This window comes from Bolinopsis microptera, chromosome 12, assembly GCF_026151205.1.
Source record: "Bolinopsis microptera isolate Bmic1 chromosome 12, MBARI_Bmic_1.0, whole genome shotgun sequence".
NCBI lineage: Eukaryota > Metazoa > Ctenophora > Tentaculata > Lobata > Bolinopsidae > Bolinopsis > Bolinopsis microptera.
Window position 1 is genome coordinate 1579250 of NC_087083.1, and position 25537 is coordinate 1604786.

Here is a 25537-nt window from a genome sequence, read left to right on the forward strand (position 1 = left end):
AATTAGTTTTATGAGAATTGAACCAGAAAGTGTACACGGAACAGACCAATGACAGATGACCATGACATGCACTCAATTTACTCAATATCTGGGGTTGAGAAGGGATCAGACGCAGTTTCAATGTTTTTCACCGGAGGGGAATTGGGTAATTTGCCAAGTCACTTCATGGACTATCGTTTAGAGATACTGAAATCTATCAACAAGAAGGAAAGTTTTGTCCCCTTTCCCAGTTCTCCACTCCAAAATAACTACCTCGCAACGAAATCTTAAAATTGAGTCCTGCATAGTGGGACAAACTTACATTTGCAAAATTGAGGTCAATATAGGACAAAATAAAAGCAGTTCTTTTCATTGACGATGAAATAAAATGTAAACATAAAGCTATAGATATTGTACATTGTCATTAAAAATTCCAAGTACAATGCGTTGGATTCAAAATAATACAAAACCGAGATTATTTCAAAACTCATTTCTTGTACGCTCCATAAAATGAGCGAGGATACGGCAATTTCTTGGCTCATTTAAGGTTATCATATAATTTATCTTGATCTTATATCTTTTTATAGACACCCAAACAGTAGATAATTAAGTTGAGGATACGGCAGTTTTTAGGGTAAAATAGATGAATCGAATAATGTGTTTTTGTTAATGAAAAGGAGAATCTGTCAAGTTTATTTTCAATCTTTAGTAATACAAACATTAACATTACGCCTATCAATTTATAAAACTTTACTGATTTCTTAATAATCTATTTGAATTTCAAATAACTCCTCATATGGGGTCGTTCACATATTACGTAATCATTTTTTTGAACATTTTTACCCCCCTCCCCTCCGTAATCAGTTCTACACATATTTCGGAAACCCCCCCTCAACTGATTACGTAATATGTGAACGACCCCTATCAAATAAATATCACATAATTCCTATAGTTATTTCTCAATGTCAGTACAAATCTCAACATACCAATCTGTGACCATCAACAAAGTTACTATTCCGACTGAAGCATTCCTTTTTGAGGAAACGTTCGTTGAGTCGTTCATTTTCAGTAATTCCTCCAGAACACAATTCAGAAAAACACATTTGAAGAATACACAGCTTATCCTCCAGATCCAAATATAACCGGGTAAAACATCACCAATATCACAGGTTAAAAGAACAACTCTATCACCAGCTTCAAGCTTAAAACCACATCACAGCTGTCATTATCACCGTCTATCACCGGGTCCAACACCTAACATCACCGGTTGATCCTATGGAAAGTAAAATAAGAGTTGATATCCCTCTCCAAACTCTCCACAAACCACTCGTTCTTGATAAACTGCGGACATTCCGCTGATGACAGCAGAGTCTCCCTTCCGTCCTCTACTTTGAATAGTCCGTAATTGTCGATGTGGTCTAGCCGGAACTTGGTGGAGAGGGTGGCGAGGAGGTCTGATGTTGTGGTGTTTTGACAGATTGGCAGGGTCTTGTACGCGATCTCCTGGAGAGGATGGGAGTGTTAAGATAATGTTAAAATAGTGTTAATATAATGTTAAAATGATGTTAAATATGGGTGGCTTAAGAGAAGGAGATTTGAACCAAACGGTTAAAATTGTTAATTATATCTTATATACAAGACCATGAAATAAGAAAATGAGAGGAACTATAGTTCAACTATAACACAAACTACAGCACAAACCTCCATGTCAGGGTCAGTAAAGTGGATCTGTAACATGGACTGGAGATGTCCCACAGTAGGTAGAATATGCTGAGGCTTATCGAAGTTGAGAGACTTGAGAAGGATTATGGAGGATGCGAGGGTGGTGAGATAGTATCCTGGTTCTCCGATCAGGAGAGGGGGGTCCAGCAGGTACTGCATGTACATTACCTCCTGTCCTGAAGAAAGGGGGCTGTTAGACATGGGTTAAAGTATCAGTAAATGTGAATCATGTAAGCGATATATAGATATTGATGTTATGTACCACCAATACCATTAGTTTTATCATGTAATAAAGTTGCAACATAACAAGCAAACATACCAGCAGTATGGAGACCGCTGAGCGCCAGAACGTAGATAAACAAAGGTAGAAACTCATCAGCCCCCATGGTATGAGGCACCCCCGTGTGCTCCAGATTCTGATCTCTAACGATAGTGTAGATAGAATTAACACTGGCCAGTAATCTCTCTAGTTTCTTGATTGGACTGTAGTGGTTTGGCATGTCTTGGAGACATTGGACAGGTACACTCCAGTCCATTTCCTCCCCACAGAATAGGTCCTTGTTGATACCTGTAGGCAGTGTTAGTTGAGATGCGAGGGAGTAAAGTGAGGGGTAGGAGGTTGGCAAAAGCGGGGTATTGAAGGAGGGGTTAACGTGAGAAATATGACAAGACTTAGATTACACATTCAGTCGAAATATCAGTCCTAATAAGGGGAATATACTTATTGTTAGCACTAAAGGTAAAAACTAAAGCACTAACCGAGTTCCTCGTGAGGTTTAGAAAGAGCCACAGTCATGGAATTCTTCAGCTTCTCAGCCTCCTGCTCATCATGCTCATGCAGCACCTTGCTAATGTAGGATCTGAGAGGCCAGATCACCGCTTTAACCAGGATTCCTTCTAGAACATCGTTCAGTTTGGTGGGAGGCCCCCCTTTTCTCTGGGCTCTACACACCATGTCTTCTACTACGTCTGATCGGTACGAGAGGAGCTCGTGTTTTATCGTGCACATGAACTCTCTGATCTGAAGGTTTATTAGGTGGTTAATTGTGTGGTTAATTAGATAACAGAGTAATTAATTAGGCGATAAAGTAATCGACTGAAACTTACAGATATTACCATGAGGGCTTTGACAGAATATCTACTCGTTAATACCATTCCCTACTTGATCCACTGATCCGGACAAGAAAAGGACAATTTGCGACACCACGCTTACACCCTATAATTGGTACACTCCCAACACTTGAAACAGCATCATAGTCAATTATGTAACCTATTACAAACCAATAACCAGTTAATTACCAGTTAATTATTATCTAATTACCTGGCTAAGGAGTCTATCAGGAACTTTCTGGTGCTGCTGCTTCACAAACGTGACGAACGTGTTGACCCTTGCAGCGAAAGTAAAGTCTTGTGAGTCAGTGAGACGTAAAACGTGAGGGGAGAGTTTCTGACATAGTTTAGCTCTGACGGATTGTCGACCTGGTCGGTCCAGTTTGAATACTCTTGATCTGACCTGAGAGAGGAAGTGTGTTAGGAAACAGATACAAGATAATAAAGGGATGATATGGAAATAATCTTTTGGGGAATCCTAATTTCAGCGACCGAGGAATACAGCAATTGTTTTCATAACAGGTATGTTTCACGGTTTTGACAGCGCGTTATAATCAGTGGAAACGTGCACTGTGCAGCTGTGGATCTGGGGGTGCCAGTTACAATAAAATAGCAGCTAACCGATTTAACCTTGTCCATGACGGAAGCTCGGGGTCCTCTGTTGGGTCGGAGCCGTATCGAGTCTGATCCGAGATCCACGCTATTCTTGCTGCTGTACATCGACCCTGAAAGAGGTGCCTGGTTACAATCTGCGTCATTTTAAACAGCTTAAATCGTTTGTTTTGAAAAATATATGGTGGAATTTGTACCAGGCGGTTGTCGTTGATTTGGGTTTTATGATCTAATCGGTGGAATTTAAGAATTATGCCATTACTTGATCCCACACTTTAATAATCAATTGGTTTTATAATTGCATTAAAACGCAAATTATATTGAAAATGGTTCACTGAGGAAGCAAATTTGACAATTCCCGATGGAGGATTCACTTCCTTGGTTAAAGTATCAAACTATCAGCCAGATTTACTCACTATATGTTACTTAAAACGTAAGATTTGAGTAAAGTTTAAATTTTATTATTCGGTGGTTTTTGGTGAATCAGGAGAATGTTGAAATGGTAAACGCCGACTAAACATTTTTGTCGAAAGATTGCTTAATTAGGTAATTAAACTTTCAGAGCTCAAGGTTTTACTGAATAAAGTACATTACAATATTATGTATATTACATTTTATAGACTAAACCACGTAATATCTTCAATAATATTTTACAATGCTGTTAAATTCCGAATCTTGACTAAGCTAATTATAGCTATTATATACTTGGTACAAATTCAAATAATAAAATATAGCGTGTCACGGTGTCATGCTGAAAGGTGGCAAGGTTTTTGAAGAGAATTTTATAACTTTTAAACATTCCATTACAACCCATAACGTCTAACTGAATCCTCACAAAATACCTTACCAAACTCAAAATATTGTCATCATCCACATATCATAGAGAAAATTAGAGTTCGGGTACACTGTTCCGTTTAGAGTATGCATGAATTAGAAGCATTAGAGTGTAAAGAATTAAATGGCATATTGATGTAATATCCGGATAGGAACATTAGTAATGAGTCACATTGTTGTCATGTTTCTGATACATTTCTGATAGATAAGATAAGATTTAAATTTCTGGCATATCTATACTATAATTATTTGATCATAATAAAGAAATACCAGAGTTCCTGCTCCGCGAGATAACCGGGTCGTTATCATCCTGATATTCTTTGCGAGACAACAACCTTGCAATACGTAAACGGCAATTCAAACACAACATGACAAACACACGATGAAACTGTAGATTGTTTTGACACATGTAACTCTAGATAGTGATACGGTTTTTGAGGATACTACAGAAAAAAGGGGGAAATTTGATAAGGCGTGAAACCTGACCCTTTTATCAGATATCTTATCTAATAAAATATCTGCTACAGTGCTACTCAAATATCTTAAAACTGCCAGACCCAAATACCTTAATACTGATAACACATCTGATCTCATACACCGTATTACTGTTCTTTAGATCATGTTTAATTATTTTGTGTTTGGATACAATTTAAACTTTTATAATTCAAAATACATGAAACATTATCAAATAATCAATAAATGATGACATGATTATTACATTATTATTATATTATTTATATTTATTAATATAGATAAATATAACTAAATATATAACTAAATATGAAATATTTACCAGCGCAGCTGCTTAGTTCGTACTCCTCGTCACTCCCGTCAGTAGAAGGCGGACAGTTAGGTGGCGAAGGAGGGATAAACACGGGGCCGTTAGGTGGAGACGCCGCCAGGAATACTGGCATGTTCTCCTGATCGTCGTCGTAGGCGGTGGTTGGCGGCGGTGGCGGCGCGTGGAACACTGCTGGTCCTGGAGGATTAGGAGTTAGATACATTGTTCTGTAGATTATGAAAATGCAACTTTGAGTAGGAACTCGGGAGTAGAGTTTTACCTTTTTTACTTAAATCTACATGTAGTTTCCTCACTAACGCCTCTACCACAATTCAGTGGCGAAACTTTGCTTGTTGGCGCCCCCCCCCCGCTCAGTGACGAAAAGCGCCCCCCTAAAATTTGTTGTCCCTAAAAAAAAAAAAAAAAAGGTCGGGTACTTTTTTTCTCGCCCCCCCCCTACAGCTTTTTGCGCCCCCTGAAGCAAAAAAGGGTACCCCAAATATTTTTTTCGCGTCGGCCGAACGCTAAATTGGACAGGGAAATACACAAACAAGGCGTTTTTTCAGTGAAAGGGCCTAAAATTGCGCCCCCTTATACGGCGCCCCCCCGCACAGCGGGGTCTGCGGGGTCCGAAGTTACGCCACTGTACTGTAGTTTCCTCACTAACGCCTCTACCACATCCTCTACCCTTAATAGAGCCTATACCCCTTTAATCTTTATATCTAAAGGATACAAAGAGTCCTTAATCCACGTACCTTGGCGTTTGCGATGTTTCTCAGAGTTGAGATTGTTAGAATCGTAGGTGAACTGTACGATACGGGTCCTCTTGCTACCCTCGCTGAGGTCGTTCTGTGGGGTCGGCGACAGTACTTCTATCATCTTATCACACCTGATATAATTATCTTTATTAGAGATATAATGAGAAATAATTAATATTATAAATAATTATAAATCATAGAACACTTAAACATATTGAGCGGAGTTCGAATCTTACTGATCACCATCGAGAGATATAATTGCAAAAGAAAGCTCAAATCAAACAAACTATACAGTACACACTACAAATGACACAGGTATACCTAGTTTAATGTGGGTTAATTTAAGGGTATAAATAGGGGGGGGGGGGGGGGGGGGGGGGGGGGTATTAGACAACTTAAACAATGTTAATTGGATTCCGAAAATTACTGATCATTATTTTGAGGAACAAACGTTTTCTAAGTAAAATGTACAATACAGTACACTCAGGTAAATAGCTAGACTGACTGACAAATAACTACAAAATGAGCATCCTGGCAAGCAAATGAACCACCCGACCTCATATTAGCAACTTTACATGAAGTGTAACAGAGGGATTAGAAAAGAGAGAGAGAGCAAGACCTGACAGAAGTTCGGGCAGACAAAATTAAAGCACGTGACAGGAATATTATTATTATTAACTCTAAACTGACGATTTGTAAGCCAATAGAGTCGAACATTACTCCGCTCAAAGATAGTAATGTAGCATCGTGACCAGGGTATTAAATTAATTACATGAGAAAGAAGCGTGGCTTGCTGGTGTCGAGTAGGTTTAGGGTAATCACGTGGTTTTAGGAGTGGTCACGTGACCAGCCCTGGTTCGTCACGTGATCTCATTTGTGCGCGTCATGTTTCTTGCACGTGCAATTATTAGCCGTTTAGGGGATTTAGTAGGCCCTGCTTGTTGAGTATTTAAAGTGTTGTAGTCATGTTAATTAGAGAGGGCTAACCGTGTATAATTTCCAATTTGTACCCAGAGTAACCTCAATACTTCAAGCTGTCACTCTAATAATCTGTTAACTTAAATCCGTCTTTACTGTCCTGCATAAGACAAAGGGAGAGAATTCAACCCGTCTGGCGTCTACTGGAGGGTTAATCTAGGTTACTGTGAGATCGTGCATTAGAGATAGTGTTCAAGCGTATAAGAGGTAGTGTTCAAGCGAATCACAAGGTAAGTCTGGCACCAATTATGCACCAATGTTAGATAAGGATTTTATGAGATTACCCGTCGTAAGTGTTACAATTTGATACGGACAAAGGTTTAAATATTCACCATGGTTACTGAGTAATTTATCAAACTTAACAATACATTCACACGAGAACAATATATTTTTGTGAAGTTGAATACAAGTCAACGATAAGACAATTTAAAACCTCAAACACAGGAAATTATCTGAAGGTTTAACATAGGTAATTTGAGAATATAAATCAAAGTTGATAGTGTGAGAAAGATAAGACTTACCCCTTATCGAGGTTGATGTAGATAAGGTCCTTTTCGTGGGGAAAGTTATAGTTGTGACGGTAGTGCTTTGGTTTTGGGGGCTTGGGCGGTGCACTTGCTGAACAAGAGAATTGTTAATAAAAACAACTCTTAGTAACCATTAATAACTCAATGTGAAATACATAAGAACTGCGAATAAGTCTAAATTAAACTAAACAATATTTCGTTTTAACTTACTAAACTGTTAACAATGTCGTAATAGGTGTATCTCTAAAGTGCAATCGTACGATTACAAAGTAGAAATATCAAATAGTCCATTCAAACTGGATACAAAGCAACAACTATGACACTAAAGAGTAAAGAGCAACGGATTGCTTGCGTACGAGACTGTTAAAAACTCAATCTTGCATAAAAAGATACATAACAACGTCAGAGTTATGTACAGGAAGACACTTAACAATAAGCAGATAGCACAATGGACCCTATTAACAGACATCAGAGAATTGTATCAGAGACTTGTATCAGAGACTTGTATCTCGTAATGGCATTGTGGCAGGCATTGTGGCAGGCATTGCATCACGAGCTCTATATTAAAGGGCAACAGAGAGATGCTATATTTGAGTTGTAAGCTCTTTTGTGAGTCCAGTCATTCTAGAATGACTGGACAATGCAAATGGAAGAATTTATAGAACAATATATAATGCTAAAATAGTTCTCTAGTACAATGGAGAATAATGGTCTAATAACTGCAATCCAAACAATGTTTCAGATACAATTCAGATTATATGCAAATCACTGCCAATCTGGTTGATGTCACGAGTAATTACAACAATCATGCCAAAACAAATCGGCTTAATTAACCGCTAATTACTATCTACACTAATTACACTAATTAGTAATTAAAACCCACCATTTCCTTCCAGATCTTTCATGTTGACACCGTTGTCTCGACTGCAAGTTACGTGTACTGATTTAGGTCTCGATGTAACCTGAAATTAAGTTAATGTTAAGAAAAATATTTAATTGATGAGTAGCACTGTAGCAAAGCCGAAATCAAAATTGGTTACCTTACCCGGGAATATTATATCGGGTTAATTTATGACTGGGAAAATTAATGACCGGGAAAAATATGGCGGAATTTTCCAAAACCCACCACTTTATCCCAGTCATAATATTCCCGAGTAAGGTATCATAAACCAAACCCAAACCAAGAGATATTGTCGGAGTGATCACAACAAATTTAAAATGGCAGCGACCTTAATTAAATCTCCTTTTTCACGAAGCAATAAGTATGACGGAAATATCTTCTAGTGGACGAACTAAAATGTATAATGTACAAAATATGTACAAATGTATAATTGTATAATTGTATAAATGTACAAATGTACAAATGTATAATTGTATAATTGTACAAATGTATAAATGTACAAATGTACAAATGTATAAATGTATAAATGTATAAATGTATAAATGTATAAATGTATAAATGTATAAATGTATAAATGTATAAATGTATAAATGTACCTGTCCGCTGTTAAGTGATACTCGAGGTGGTGGACTGTGTGTCTTACGTCGAGTAGAGACTCTGTTCTCGTTCACAGTAAGAGACACTTTAGCGATGCTGCCTAAAATAAGAAAGCTGTGAAAATAATGTGAAACACTCGAAAAATCAATTATTTGACTCTATTTTTGATGAGTTATCTTTTAGACGGGTGTAGCTTTTTCGTACTCTGTTCACTTAATTAAAATCAAATCTATTCAAACTGCTAATTGCTAAAGCTCAATGTTTTGCGAAGGAGAAGCACCAAAAACTATGTTTTTCACAACAAAATCAATGTTACAATCAAAACTCACTGCTTAATCAATTAACTAATTAGCTAATTAACAACTAATTAACTACTCTGACCTGGAGCGGGTTGTTTGTAGGTAGTAGTAGTGGGGGTAATACCAGCTGCTTGCTCGTGTGCTCTAGTTGGTCCTAGCTCTATCTGGTCGTATACTGAAACAATAATATTTATATCATCAGGGAGAAGGGTACGCACTATAACACCCCTACAGATGGTACCTACAGATGGTACCTACAGATGGTACCTACAGATGGTACCTACAGATGGTACCTACAGATGGTACCTACAGATGGTACCTACAGATGGTACCTACAGATGGTACATACAGAGTACAGATGGTACCTAAAGATGGTACCTAAAGATGGTACCTAAAGATGGTACCTAAAGATGGTACCTACAGATGGTACCTACAGATAGTACCTACAGATGGTACCTACAGATGGTACCTACAGATGGTACCTACAGATGGTACCTACAGATGGTACCTACAGATGGTACCTACAGATGGTACCTACAGATGGTACCTACAGATGGTACCTACAGATGGTACCTACAGATGGTACCTACAGATGGTACCTACAGATGGTACCTACAGATGGTACCTACAGATGGTACCTACAGATGGTACCTACAGATGGTACCTACAGATGGTACCTACAGATGGTACCTACAGATGGTACCTACAGATGGTACCTACAGATGGTACCTACAGATGGTACCTACAGATGGTACCTACAGATGGTACCTACAGATGGTACCTACAGATGGTACCTACAGATGGTACCTACAGATGGTACCTACAGATGGTACCTACAGATGGTACCTACAGATGGTACCTACAGATGGTACCTACAGATGGTACCTACAGATGGTACCTACAGATGGTACCTACAGATGGTACCTACAGATGGTACCTACAGATGGTACCTACAGATGGTACCTACAGATGGTACCTACAGATGGTACCTACAGATGGTACCTACAGATGGTACCTACAGATGGTACCTACAGATGGTACCTACAGATGGTACCTACAGATGGTACCTACAGATGGTACCTACAGATGGTACCTACAGATGGTACCTACAGATGGTACCTACAGATGGTACCTACAGATGGTACCTACAGATGGTACCTACAGATGGTACCTACAGATGGTACCTACAGATGGTACCTACAGATGGTACCTACAGATGGTACCTACAGATGGTACCTACAGATGGTACCTACAGATGGTACCTACAGATGGTACCTACAGATGGTACCTACAGATGGTACCTACAGATGGTACCTACAGATGGTACCTACAGATGGTACCTACAGATGGTACCTACAGATGGTACCTACAGATGGTACCTACAGATGGTACCTACAGATGGTACCTACAGATGGTACCTACAGATGGTACCTACAGATGGTACCTACAGATGGTACCTACAGATGGTACCTACAGATGGTACCTACAGATGGTACCTACAGATGGTACCTACAGATGGTACCTACAGATGGTACCTACAGATGGTACCTACAGATGGTACCTACAGATGGTACCTACAGATGGTACCTACAGATGGTACCTACAGATGGTACCTACAGATGGTACCTACAGATGGTACCTACAGATGGTACCTACAGATGGTACCTACAGATGGTACCTACAGATGGTACCTACAGATGGTACCTACAGATGGTACCTACAGATGGTACCTACAGATGGTACCTACAGATGGTACCTACAGATGGTACCTACAGATGGTACCTACAGATGGTACCTACAGATGGTACCTACAGATGGTACCTACAGATGGTACCTACAGATGGTACCTACAGATGGTACCTACAGATGGTACATACAGATGGTACCTACAGATGGTACCTAAAGATGGTACCTAAAGATAGTACCTAAAGATGGTACTTAAAGATGGTACCTACAGATAGTACCTACAGATGGTACCTACAGTCAGGGTACCTACAGTCAGGGTACCTACAGATGGTACCTACAGATGGTACCTACAGATAGTACCTACAGATGGTACCTACAGATGGTACCTACAGATGGTACCTACAGATGGTACTTATAGATGGTACCTACAGATGGTACCTACAGATGGTACCTACAGATGGTACCTACAGATGGTACCTACAGATGGTACCTACAGATGGTACCTACAGATGGTACTTATAGATGGTACATACAGAGTACAGATGGTACCAAAGTAGACTGTGTGCAAACAAAAGACAAATAAAAGGGTGTCCTCAGACATTACACAGGTTTAATTACTTTGTCAGAGCTCGATCATGTTTTGATATTAAGCGTCCAAATTAAGAACAAGCATCCTTACCAGTGACCAACTTTGTCCAAAAGGAATCCATATCTTTGGTATTTTGCACACAAGATCAACAACAACAAATCCTAGACAACATTTAGCAACTAAAATTGGATTCTGAAGCGGGGTTTAACAGGTCAGGGGTTGAGGGTACCTACCACCATATTTGACACTGTTGGAGAATCAGCAGAATTATTATTAGCAGAAACTGTCATATATTATGATAAAAGTAGCTAAGAGAAGTGAACGCATGCAAATTGTCAGGATCGATATTTAATGTCGTCAGCAAGATACTATCATCATCAATGTCACTATGGGAGCTGAATATTTAGCATAATTAATGAATTATGCTGGAATGCAAATAGTTTCAAGGTTAAACTGTCAGAATTTAGTCAGATCAACATGTGATTAGGAGGATTTGTAACCCTTTTCTGAAGATATCGTCAACATTCAAACCGTCAAATTAAAACTGTCTCAACTCAGGAAACTTGGAGAGCAGTAGTTTAGGCCCATATATGATCAGATTCTGTTTAATAGCGAGAGTTGAAGATGACGCATAAACGATCAGCTTAGAACCTACCACTTCCTGATGTCGACATCAGTTTGACTTCTATCGGCTTTGGTAGACTGGAATACCAAACTTGGAATGATCTTAAGTATCGGTTTCTAAAGATAGTTGACAATCGTTTTGATGACCATGACTTAACTAGACCAAAGTGCCAAACTTGGAAATGTTTTGAGTACAGAAACCTATGTCTTACGATAATTGACAAGCGTTTTGGTTTAAGTGGCAATGAAAGGATGCAACACAAAACTTGGAAATTGTTTGAGAACAGCAACCAAACAGCTTCTGTGTAATATTAAAATAGTTAAATTACGTGGACAGAAACGTGAAGCAGGCGAACCTGACATTTGACAACCACTGTATCTTTGCAAAATTTGGAACACAAGGAAAGATATTACACGACTAATCAGGACAGGTTATGGAATCTGAGAGGTTGTGATTTGTTGTGTGAAGCTGACAACTCCCCGGCTGGTTAGTTGCAAGAGCCTATCCGACCAAGTAACAAGGTTTCAACAAGCTCAAGAATCAGAATTTCCCGCAATCAGACAACAAACTAGCTGCAGAAATGTCTCCTAACTCGACAGCAACGGGCTAGTCGTGTTCAAGACGAAAAGGAGAACTGAGCTAACAAACCAAAGGGAAAACACAACAGATACTAAATTAACGAAACTTAATATGTACGCAAAACACTGCCCACACTTTTATTAATCATCATTATCCAGAAGAAACAAGACTAAGTAACTCGAGCAACCAAACACCAGTTTGTAAAGTAGTTAGTTAGTAAACACCAGTTTACTAGCTCACCAAACAGATCAAACCGTAAAATCGCCTAGAGATAATGATGGACTATGCGATCTAACCTGTAAAACTTAACACTAATATTTGTAGAGTTAGAGCTCAACAATTCTCCAAGTTACAACTTAACAGTTGCCACCCTCAGGTAGTATTAAGTATACCATGTGACGTGTCATGTGTGTGACACGTGTGACATGTGTGTGACATGTGACGCTTCATGGAATCCTGTTACTTGACAAGCCAGATACTAAGTAATCCCTCTAAACATCATCAAGCCAAAATTCGTAAAATCAGATGCAATTGTATCTTGAAAAAGTAGAATTGTTCCTCGGTCGTGGTGTCCCGCCCGACAAAAGACTAAATGTAAGTTCCTCGATTTCTCACCACTATTAAACTTCATGATTTGTTACAATTTCTACTTTATAGCCGTGCTGAAGTATCAAAACGCAATAACATCATGTTACCTGTTGAATATAGATTGTAGAGGCAACTGGCAAGTCAATGTCACTAAGTTTCAGAATTTAAAACTATCAAACTCTTAAAAGTGCAAGTCTAACCTTAGACTAAGAGGTATATAGGTTGGTAAACGGAGCCTAAAATACGCCGGCTAGATTCACATGTCAAGCTCATAATAATGTCACCACCATAATAGGACGTACTAGATTTGTAGGATCGGGTTTAGACTTTGGTGAAACTCTAAAATGATGGACGGCTTTAGAAACGAAACCTTTTCACGAAATTATAAAAACAATTCTCCTCACAGGGAATTGTTTAATAATCGAGCTCTCTGCATATCTAGAGAGGGAATTGTTGCAGTCTGACTCTTTATTGAGGGAGTTGTCGAAAAGATATTAAAAGCTAAGAGGGTACGCACGACAAATATAAAAGAAACGATGAGCCAATAATGTTTTCCTAGAAAGAGAACGTTATCAAAGTGATGTAAAGAGCAGATTGTAAGACGGCCGTTTAAATGTCAGTAGGGTTTATGGGCGGAGTTCTAGAAAAGCACTCAGAGAGAGAGAGAGAGAGAAAAATTCTATTTACCCTGTTTATCGGATTTATCTAGAATCAGTCGCTTTTTAGGCGGTCCAAAACGTTTACGTACCTCTTTTTGAATGGTCCAAAAAGTTTACGAACAACATGTTTCAATAAAAAGGTAAATAAGAGTAATTGTTGATTTTTAATAAAAAGGTTAATTAAAGTTGTAATTAAAAAGTAAGTAAACGTTGTACTAACCAGAAGTTGGGTTTCCGGAGGTGGAGATTAAGCGAGGGATCTTCAGTTGAACGGGAATACCTGTCCTACAAGGGGGGAGGTGACAAGTTAGTTTAATGTTTAATGTTATTTAATGAGTAGTTTAATGTTTATTGCCTTATTATATAGTTAGTTTAGTATTTATTATATTGTTAGTTTAATGTTTGTTAAATTGTTAGCATTTTAAATTTATTTTTCAAATTATATTTTATCATATATAGGTTATAAATCAAAAAGTTTGACGCTATATAAATTGAGTCTTAGTAAGTAAATAAGTAAAAAATAAGTAAAAGTAAACGAGTTATAGTGATGAACGTTGAATAAGAATCGGTAATAAAAATAGGAGTAGTAAAAAAGATGGGGCCTTAGAGGCAGAGTAAAAAAAAGTAGCGAATAACACGTTAACTGAATCCACGGGCTTTCATCAAAATTTCGAGAGAAAGTACCTTCCAAAATTGGTAATTAATGACGGTACATTTTAACAAAAACGTCATAAATCATAATCTTGGTCGATTTTATAGTATTATTTTATTGTATTATTTTATTGGAATTAAGCGATTCGGGTTGATGATCAACCAAAAAATCAGAGGCCGCAAGAGCAATAAATCAAAAATGAAAATGAACCTACGCCTTTAAGGCACGACTTTTAAATCATCAAATAGTTACCATAGTAACCGATAATATCCTAACATTCGGAACAATATGACTCAACATCCAATTTATATTACCAAAATAGGTAAATATTGCTGCAAAAGTAGGATCTCCAGGTTTCCGAGTTTCACGGTTTGATTAAACTACAACTAGTGGCCCAGGAAGGTGGTTAAAGAGTAGTCTGGGGTAAGGGGCTGGGAACATGTCCTGAATAATAGCACGTGGGCAATTCGGTAACACGTGCGCTGTGCAACGTAATTGATACTTTGCAAAGTGTTTCAACAATTAAACTACTGTGGCCCTGCGGTGACGACTTCTTAGTTAAGAAATCATCCATTTTGTTATTAATTAAAACAGTTCAGAAATCAGCAATTCGTTATTAATTAAAACAGTCTACACTAGTCACTAGTCACTAGATACTAGTTAGCCAACTGAAGATGTAACAGAAGGGAATTTCCTGTATTTATACCACCCACAAAGGTTATAATTCTAACGATCATTGCAAAACCATCCCAATATTAAAGGGAGTCTAGGAGTTAGCTAATTCACGTCATTTTATTATAACCTTTTTGCAATAAAAATGGTCGCTGGTCTGCAAAATTCTTGCACTACTAGTACTACTAAAAATAAAACAGTAGAAGTATCTCTGAGAGAAAAATAAGGGTCAAGAAAAACAAGCAATCACTAGATTCTCACATTTGGCAATGTCAACCAGTGACTCAGAAGCTCAGAACTACAACATGAAGGGACGCACTACAGACTAATAATGGGACACAAAACCGGTGAAATGGGGAGTTCAGCATAGTGCAGGAAGTAAGGGACACATTACCTCCCTGCCAGTGTGTAGCAGTGTGTGTATTTAGTGTGTTGAGTCAGGAGGACTGGAACCGTACGAGGAAAAGGCTGTTAGTGGGTTGTTTTGACACGTGGGGGTTGTTCAGCTGCTCTATTGGTTGGTTGTTTTGACACGTGGGGGTTGTTCAGCTGCTCTATTGGTGGGTTGTTTTGACACGTGTGGGCAGCCATGTCATCTGATTGGCCATTGGTCTTTACAATTATATCTTTTAAATATAGCATAGTTTTACAGAATAGGATCCCAAAACATCGACTGAACTGTGACAAATCAGCAATGTGACAACGGGGACTTGCACATGCAACATTAAATCATGCAACAGAATCATCTACAATGTTAAAATGGGACAGACATGAAACATGCGCAAAACTGTGACAACATGCAGCAACTGTGACAACATGCAGCAACTGTGACAACATGCAGAACAGAACAGTGACAACATGCAGCAACTGTGACAACATGCAGAACAGAACTGTGACAACATGCAGAACAGAACTGTGACAGTGGACTAAAAAGTAAAACCTAAGACTATTTATATTGATACTGCTCACTGTTACGTGCCACGTGGTTGTGACGTAGTACGTGCCACGTGGTTGTGACGTAGTACGTGACACGTGGTTGTAACAGAGTACGTGTCACAATAGGTTTCTACTGAAAGCGTCACAGTGAAGGGAGGGCCGTGCAATAAATTGCTTGCATCTTGAAACCATGGTTACCATGGGTTTTTATAGATTAAATTGTCTGGGGATTTCTCCAGACTGATTCTTTAACAGTTTAACTAGCTTCTTCTGAAAACTGGGCACTTTGTTCCAGAACATACCACCTCCGCTATCTAATCAGCTGTTTTGGTGACGTCATCAACTTCGTGTGAGGTATAACAGAAGGTAAAGTGGTGACTGGTGGTTATATCCCAGTCACGTGGGCGCAATGCGGTGTGGTGACTGGTGGTTATATCCCAGTCACGTGAGCGCAATACGGTGTGGTGACTGGTGGTTATATTCCAGTCACGTGGGCGCAATGCGGTGTGGTGACTGGTGGTTATATCCCAGTCACGTGGGCGCAATGCGGTGTGGTGACTGGTGGTTATATCCCAGTCACGTGGGCGCAATGCGGTGTGGTGACTGGTGGTTATATCTCCCACCATATGTTGGACTGTCTGTAGTTAGTTAAACAACATAACTACTAGCTACTACCCGGTCTGTGTTGAGAGTGACATGAGAAGATGTCACTACAGAATATGTCACTACAGAAGATGTCACTACAGAAGATGTCACTACAGAAGATGTCACTACAGAAGATGTCACTACAGAATATGTCACTACAGAATATGTCACTACAGAATATGTCACTACAGAAGATGTCACTACAGAAGATGTCACTACAGAATATGTCACTACAGAATATGTCACTACAGAAGATGTCACTACAGAATATGTCACTACAGAAGATGTCACTACAGAATATGTCACTACAGAATATGTCACTACAGAATATGTCACTACAGAATATGTCACTACAGAAGATGTCACTACAGAAGATGTCACTAGAATATGTCACTACAGAAGATGTCACTACAGAATATGTCACTACAGAAGATGTCACTACAGAAGATGTCACTACAGAATATGTCACTACAGAAGATGTCACTACAGAATATGTCACTACAGAATATGTCACTACAGAATATGTCACTACAGAATATGTCACTACAGAATATGTTACTACAGTCACTAAATAACCTCTGTAGTTTGGGGTGGAGTTGGCACTATCTAGACGTACAACAGTTGACCATAATATTATGTCATTATCTGTGTCTATTCCTTGTGTACCGTGTTTATACTTCGGACTCCCTGGAGGTACAGATAACATTGTCATCACATTCTATTTACAGCCTGTTTCAACTCTTGATTAGGTAATCAACTTAACGGTTCAGGCCATTACAGGAATTTAAAAGAAACAATACACCACTGATATTTAGTAGTTACCAGTAGTTACCAGTAGTTACCAGTAGTTACCAGTAGTTACCAAGAAACATATATCGGGCGTGGTGGCTTGATGACAACGACTCCTACTACTGAAGTGTATAGCATCATAACACTATTTAATGTAAGATTTGTTACTGAGGAGACGCTACCGAAAGGATGGCACTGAATATATATCTAGTGGGTTAGATTTCAACAGAGAGTACAGACACTTCGTAATTCGTACGCTCAAAAACTAACGATTAGTACTGAACGAAGCAGTGACGAGGCAACTTTATATAACGAGTACTAGAGTACGGAATGGTTCCTAAGTTCATAAACAGGCGTTAACCGGTAGGGCTAGGGTTAGCTGGTAGGGCAAGGGTCACAATGTGAGGTAAGGGCTAGTTTTAAAGTTCGGGTGAGGGCTAGGGTTAGCTGGTAGGGCTAGGGACACAATGTGAGGTAAGGGCTAGTTTTAAAGTTCAGGTGAGGGCTAGGGTTAGCTGGTAGGGCTAGGGACACAATGTGAGGTAAGGGCTAGTTTTAAAATTCAGGTGAGGGCTAGGGTTAGCCGGTAGGGCTAGGGTCACAATGTGAGGTAAGGGCTAGTTTTAAAATTCAGGTGAGGGCTAGGGTTAGCTGGTAGGGCTAGGGACACAATGTGAGGTAAGGGCTAGTTTTAAAATTCAGGTGAGGGCTAGGGTTAGCTGGTAGGGCTAGGGACACAATGTGAGGTAAGGGCTAGTTTTAAAATTCAGGTGAGGGCTAGGGTTAGCTGGTAGGGCTAGGGTCACAATATGAGGTAAGGGCTAGTTTTAAAGTTCGGGTGAGGGCTAGGGTTAGCTGGTAGGGCTAGGGACACAATATGAGGTAAGGGCTAGTTTTAAAGTTCGGGTGAGGGCTAGGGTTAGCTGGTAGGGCTAGGGACACAATGTGAGGTAAGGGCTAGTTTTAAAGTTCGGGTGAGGGCTAGGGTTAGCTGGTAGGGCTAGGGACACAATATGAGGTAAGGGCTAGTTTTAAAGTTCAGGTGAGGGCTAGGGTTAGCTGGTAGGGCTAGGGACACAATATGAGGTAAGGGCTAGTTTTAAAGTTCAGGTGAGGGCTAGGGTTAGCTGGTAGGGCTAGGGACACAATGTGAGGTAAGGGCTAGTTTTAAAATTCAGGTGAGGGCTAGGGTTAGCTGGTAGGGCTAGGGACACAATGTGAGGTAAGGGCTAGTTTTAAAGTTCGGGTGAGGGCTAGGGTTAGCTGGTAGGGCTAGGGACACAATGTGAGGTAAGGGCTAGTTTTAAAGTTCAGGTGAGGGCTAGGGTTAGCTGGTAGGGCTAGGGACACAATATGAGGTAAGGGCTAGTTTTAAAGTTCAGGTGAGGGCTAGGGTTAGCTTCAACGGAGACTACTAACAACACTCAAAAAACTAACGAACAGGAACGCTGGAGCACTGACAAGGCTACAAGACATACTGCATATTATAAGTAACAGGTACGTGATACTACGTGAGACTACGTGAGAAAGGGGTGGTTTTAACTTTTTAAACAGCGTTCAGGTTAGGGCAAGGGTTATTGCGAGGTTGGTTTTAAAAGCATTTGTTAAGTTAGGGATATGTTAAGTAGGTGAGTACAGGATGGTTTTTAAACTAAACTAAAAGCTGTTTAATAATATTATATTATGCGATATAACCGCCACAACTGGAACCAGGATCTAACAGTAACCAAGTGCATTACGCCCATGAAATGTAATAGATACTAGATAGACTCTTGACTTGTGGATGGTGGGGATTGCCACGCATCATTAATATTTCTGTTTCTGCAATTTAAGGGTGAGAGTACGGGATCCCCTTGATTACTGACTCTGATTAAACTTCAAACGAATAAACGTTATCCCAGATATAACATATAAGTTGGAGCGGAATAGTACGTTCAATGCAACTATAATACTGCATTACTGTAGCTGACCTTGTATTAAGCTAATTCTGGTCAATCGCTAGTATGGGTGGAGTATGATGAACTCGATTATATACAGTCTCTTTGTACAACTACAAAGGGAATATACCAGAGGTCCACAAAGAGTGACGAGAATGAGCAGCACGTTACGACAGGTTTGGGAGTTCTCAATTGAGAGTTTGCTCAATTGAGAACGCCCCTCCTCACCTGAGATAGAGAGAGAGAGAGAGAGAGAGAGAGAGAGAGATAGAGAGAGAGAGATAGAGAGAGAGAGAGAGAGAGGGAGAGAGAGAGAGAGAGAGAGAGAGAGAGAGAGAGAGAGAGAGAGGGAGAGAGAGAGAGAGAGAGAGAGAGAGAGAGAGAGAGAGAGAGAGAGAGAGAGAGAGAGAGAGAGAGAGAGAGAGAGAGAGAGAGAGAGAGAGAGAGAGAGAGAGAGAGAGAGAGAGAGAGAGAGAGAGAGAGAGAGTGAGAGAGAGAGAGAGAGAGAGAGTGAGAGAGAGAGAGAGAGAGAGAGAGAGAGAGAGAGAGAGAGAGAGAGAGAGAGAGAGAGAGAGAGAGAGAGAGAGAGAGAGAGAGAGAGAGAGAGAGTGAGAGAGAGAGAGAGAGAGAGAGAGAGAGAGAGAGAGAGAGAGAGTGAGAGAGAGAGAGAGAGAGAGAGAGAGAGAGAGAGAGAGAGAGAGAGAGAGAGAGAGAGAGAGAGAGAGAGAGAGAGAGAGAGGGAGAGAGAGAGAGAGAGAGAGAGAGTCCCTCCTCACCTGTGAAACACGTTAACGTCCTATGCTATACTGATACAAAGGTCCTGTACATGTTGTGCAACAGGGACAAGGCTTATTTGGGTGCAATATTTTATCGGTTCATCGTGAATATGTCCGGGAATTATAACGTAAAATACAAGAACTTATTCGGAATTTTCAACTGGAGTGAAATAAAATAATGGCAGACGAAACCCACAAAATCAATATCACAAGGCTTAGATAGAGTTTATCCACCTCTATGACGCTCTTTAACATGAGTGTCACTAAATAAAGTACCAAAAGACGTAAGAGATGTGGTTTATCGTCACTTTCTGGTAATATCCACATTGACATAACACGAAATATTGTGAAAGATTTATCTGAAATATCTGTATAACGGAGTAGACAGGTGCTTGAAGTGACAGTTTTATACGAAAACTATAAAACTTGGTGTCTCTGACGGCTAATTTCCTGTGAACTTCCACTCTTGACGTTTCCAATTAAAACAAGATTAACCAAGAACAATGACGATCATGCACAGTAGGAGACCACTAAAGTTAGAATCATTAATACTGAATATTAAATGTTTGAGACAGGGGACTTTCACTTCATATTTAATTACATTAATGTGAGAAAATTGACAGAAAACATGAAAGAACCACTCAATTTAACACTAAACTGCATTTTATTCATTGAAACTTCAACAGCTTGACGCTTCACTTGAAGGTGTAATGTATAACATAAAGGCATCAAAACAGTACGAAACTAAGAACAAATCTCGCTTAGGTAAGTGACAACAAAACCAATGTTATAGTGTTCTGGTGTGTTGTACTTCTATAGAAACTGTAGTAACATTTCATTCGAAGGAATTGAGAGATCTCAAATCTTAGAATCGAATCAACTGAAGAGTTACGCTATCCTTTGATATGCTAATATCTGTATGAAGATATCCTTTCAGAAAAATATTCAGTTGAGTCAATTAGCTAAATTAACCATACGATATTAAATCCTATATTAGACAAAATCAACGAAATGTTTTCTCAGAATTGATAGAATACCGATAAAATATTCGATAACCTGGGTTTACCAACCAAAAACCGTCTGTAGTATGTGACAGGTGAGGTATTTTGTCAAGATAAAGGGAATAAGCCAATAACGAAGCGAGCAACTGTTTAGAGCGAGGCAAAAGATAAATTATCAGCTTTTAAAGAAGTGTTTGAACCCTAATATAATTGTAGTGCTCTGAAATGAGGCACCAGACACCAATTGATATTACCAGTAAACAATATTATATCTTTAAATCTCCTTATTGCGAGGAAACAAAATAACCATCAAATTATTGCACATCTTCGGCAGATTTTAGTAGTGCCACGATCAGGAAGAAAATACCAGTAACTATCCGAAAATAGAAGTATCGGTGAAGCGGTAAGGATGGCAAATCCCGAAATACGCCACTTTGCTGAGATTAAAATGGCGGTAATTAATAAAATTACTCTTCATTTCCGGTCCGACAAAAGGTATTGACATATGCTGTGGCATTACAAGATATGTTGCCGATTAGGCATGTCAACACATAACACATAACATGGGGATATCAACATACGCTTGCTGCATTTTAATAATAATATGTATTTGAATATGTGATTGTAATGATTGGTGGGAAAGTGTGAATACGGACACATTTTAAAAGAATGTGATGATATCTGAGCCATCAGGAAAATACAATTTATGATCTTGTCGGAGGCAATAGACACGGATGCAAATCCTAACACGTTTTGAAAGAGTTGACAGACATGATCCATCAGGATGGTGAACCACAAAACAGACAAATGTTTAAAAACAGGATAATGTTTTCAAGAGACAGTGACGGCATGAAGGGCGTCAAGAGTGGCAGACAATGTGTTTAAGAACGAGCAGATCAACAGCCGTAAATGTAATGATTGTTCGAGAACAAACACTTACCCACTTAACACAGATACAATTCGAACTAATAGTAATCTAATTTGGTGATATTATCCAGCTCAGGAAAGTAAAAGATCTTTAAAAATTATACATATATTCTGTCCAATTATAACCACAAAGAAGTTCAAGGAGACAAGAGGCGAATAATATAGGGAACTTTAATGATTGTGGTAGAATTATCTGGGGGAATGGAAACGGAAACAGGAAGAGCCAATTTTAATTAAATTAAAAAAAAAAAATTTTAAATTTGAAGAGCAAATTTCGGTGACGCGACCTTAAGTAGAGTAGAAGATTGTAAATACAGTTTCGGGATATACAAATATTTTCAGGAGACTTGAAGAAAGTGAAGGGAGTAGGTTACCAACTATATGTTTTATGAAGGAGTAACTGATATCGACCGCAGGTCACTTGCGTTACAACGTCAACTTAACGAAATTAATAATGACGAATATAAGTAATCAAGTAATGTCGACAAACGGCCGTGAAATTATAGTAAAGGAAGTCTAGAACAATATAAACAGGTGCTCCTTCATCAATTTTATCAAGGAAGCGGAGGTCTAGATCCATCGAAATTGTCTAATAATGACGTAAAATGACGTCGGTTAAAAGCTGCCACCGCGCGGACCGACAAACCAAAGGCACTGTGTTTCCCGCTTCTCAGTTTATAAATGACAAATTGTTAAATCAAGTCGTGATAAAGAACATGTTATACCCAGTGATGGGCAGACAATAAATTAAGGCGATAAAAAATCGACACGAAACCCGGAAAAATTTCACCCTTTTCGGCTTCCCCCGGCGCAATAAAAGACGTTGCCAACAGGTGCTCCTTCATCAACATTATTATTGGCAACAAAAAATTATGCTCAAACTCCATCAATCCCATGTTGCCGATATTCTCGTTTATAACAGACAATATTGTCAATTCGTCCAGGTGATGAAACATCAAGACTTAAGACACAACTAAAATCCGGTAAAAGACACACGTTATAGACTTCTCCAGCACAATAATGTTGATGAAGGAGCACATAATAACACACCAAAGAGCACGATTACCAGATTACTGACTGTCAACTATAAGGTAAGAGGGAATAATATTCCAGCATCCTTACAATTTTATAGCTGTTGGTGCGAGGGTGATTCCTGGTGATGAAATATTTAAGGATAATGGTCACATAGTAAATCTATGATAATACATAATATGTGCAATCAACAACAGTTATAAGGTGCTATACTACACTTATCAATATAAGAATAGCACTTTTATTCCACTGACAATATAGTATCAGAGACCTTACCAAAGTTTTAAAACAACAGAAAACATCAAAACGGACAGTCTAAACCAGAGCCAGAAAAAATACGAGATACTTTAAAACGTCCGAAAGTCAAGTCAAAAAAGCCAATAAAAAAGGCGAGGACTCAACAAAAAGCGGACACGTGATGTTATGTTATCTGTCAGCGTGTTAGTGAGAGAGCAGGGCTGGTAGACTGGAGGAACTAACTGAGCATTCCAGAGCTGGTTGAGAGGGGAGACTGTGTTTACCCGTACAATTGTGAAACAGTTAGATCACGGGGAGTTAGCCTTCACAGAGCAACTAATCAAGAGTCAACTTCAGTAACTAAAACTTGGAATTTGAACGAAGAAGGGCAAATTAAGGCCGTTTAAGCGCCAGATTGTTATTATCAAACTATAAATGTGAGCATTCCATGGGTTCATAAAGTCAGGTCTAGTGACTGGGATATTAGCAGGGCAACGGACACATAGTCCAGGAAGTGAGTAATAATGTATCTCTCAATATAGCGTCCTCAATAAAGCGTCCTGTAGTATGTGGCACTTTTAACTGGGTTAGTTACAAGGGTTCCAGGAATTTTACAGGAATTTTACAGGAATTTTACAGGAATTTTGGAGGCTTTGTGGATCAGGCCTTGCCACATTTTAATTGTTGTAATACTAATACATCCCCATACAAAGAGGTTAGAAGGTGGAGGGAGGAATGTTGAGTTACACGCTCAGAACAGTTTGGGTGACAATGACAAACCAATAAGTAGGTATTGAGCGCCGGCAAATATGACAACTTGATGGCTTATGAGTAGCCAGCAATGACATACTGATAACTGGTGAGTCGTCAACAAATAATAGCAAATTAGTAATAGTCGGCAACAATGACAGACTCGTGAGGAATAGTCGGCAACAATTAGTAATTACACACAAACAGACCCGCATCATTTGCCAGACTGGAGAGCGGGCAGCAAGGACAATATCCAGTGAACTAGACTCATGTGAGACACAGCTAGCTGATACTTAGAGAAGTAATACAAATTATTACCAGGAATCAATGGGGTGTAACAAGATGTACTTACGGAGGAGCAAACGTTATCTGAGTCCGTTTATTTTTAATAAAACAAATATTTAATAAAACAAATATTTATTTTTACGGCACAATCAAACAATATCAATAATAAATAAATCAGGGGAGGTTTGAAGAACCTCCGAAGGCCACTGCTTATCTTTAGGATTTGAGAGTGACCTGCGCTTGAAACCCCCTCAACCATCCACTACGTCAATATAATACTTATTATACAAATATAGAAAAATATAATTATCTAAGCTAAAATTGCTTATTGGTCTAGTTTGGTGACATAGGAGAGCCCAGTTGAGTTTTAGTTTAGGTTTATGTTTTAAATCATAGTTTGAAAGGTTAGCCATGTTTCATGGCAGAGAGAGATATCATGTGTGCAGAGCCGTACCAGATGTAGAATTTGAGATATAATATAGATTAGTTACCATATATTAGGGTCACCTCGATTTTGGAGGGATAGCAAGTGCTTTTTAAGGTTAGATTTAATAATACCTGACGAGGCTGATAAGTCTGAATTTTTGGAAGACCCCGGGAGCCGCGCATATAAATAGAAGGACTCTGAAGCTGCGGTTTTTAGTTTTAACAGCACAAGTTTTTAAAACTTCCCTAATTTTTGTCAAAACGTCTTATTGTTGAGGGAAGCCAACTAAAACTAAACGAAAAGCGAATTATAAATTGAACAGTGTTCACTGAATCGGATAAACGTAAAAATAATAAACGGTAAGAGAAATGGTGCTAATTCACTACAGCCGCTTCAATTAATCACGCAGCAATACAGACAGTAAACTGCGCAGAAATGTCAAATATTTTAACAAATTTGTTTGAACCGGTATGAGGAATACTGGGCGGTGGAAATTCCGTAGAAATTAGCGGAATGAGACACAGAAATAGCGGAAGTGAGAGACAAGGATATTTATGAAAGAGTATGTCATTTGTACATGAATCTCGCAAGATATTTACGAACGACTATGTAAAGTTGCTTGACGATGTTGTATATTTTGAGAGCTT

General features: G+C 39.0%; 1 protein-coding gene across 5 annotated transcripts in view; it reads right to left on the reverse strand.

Moving 5' to 3' along the window:
* Positions 1-940: 940 nt before the first annotated feature.
* Positions 941-25537, reverse strand: part of LOC134824272 (protein sprint-like) — a 90101-nt gene continuing 65504 nt past the window's right edge. For 3 of the 5 annotated variants that reach the window (XM_063836066.1, XM_063836072.1, XM_063836071.1), the window contains exons 6-18: positions 14045-14109; positions 9181-9273; positions 8799-8899; positions 8185-8263; positions 7296-7392; positions 5794-5927; positions 5051-5236; positions 3433-3536; positions 3023-3214; positions 2461-2722; positions 2021-2269; positions 1681-1877; positions 1150-1482 (exon numbers count right to left, since the gene is read on the reverse strand). In XM_063836066.1, coding sequence (XP_063692136.1) covers positions 1240-1482; positions 1681-1877; positions 2021-2269; positions 2461-2722; positions 3023-3214; positions 3433-3536; positions 5051-5236; positions 5794-5927; positions 7296-7392; positions 8185-8263; positions 8799-8899; positions 9181-9273; positions 14045-14109 — 2002 coding nt within the window. In that variant the 3' untranslated portion in view covers positions 1150-1239. Of the gene's footprint in view, positions 1483-1680; positions 1878-2020; positions 2270-2460; positions 2723-3022; positions 3215-3432; positions 3537-5050; positions 5237-5793; positions 5928-7295; positions 7393-8184; positions 8264-8798; positions 8900-9180; positions 9274-14044; positions 14110-25537 lie in introns of all 5 variants that reach the window. The other 2 variants (XM_063836070.1, XM_063836069.1) reach the window with 2 other exon arrangements.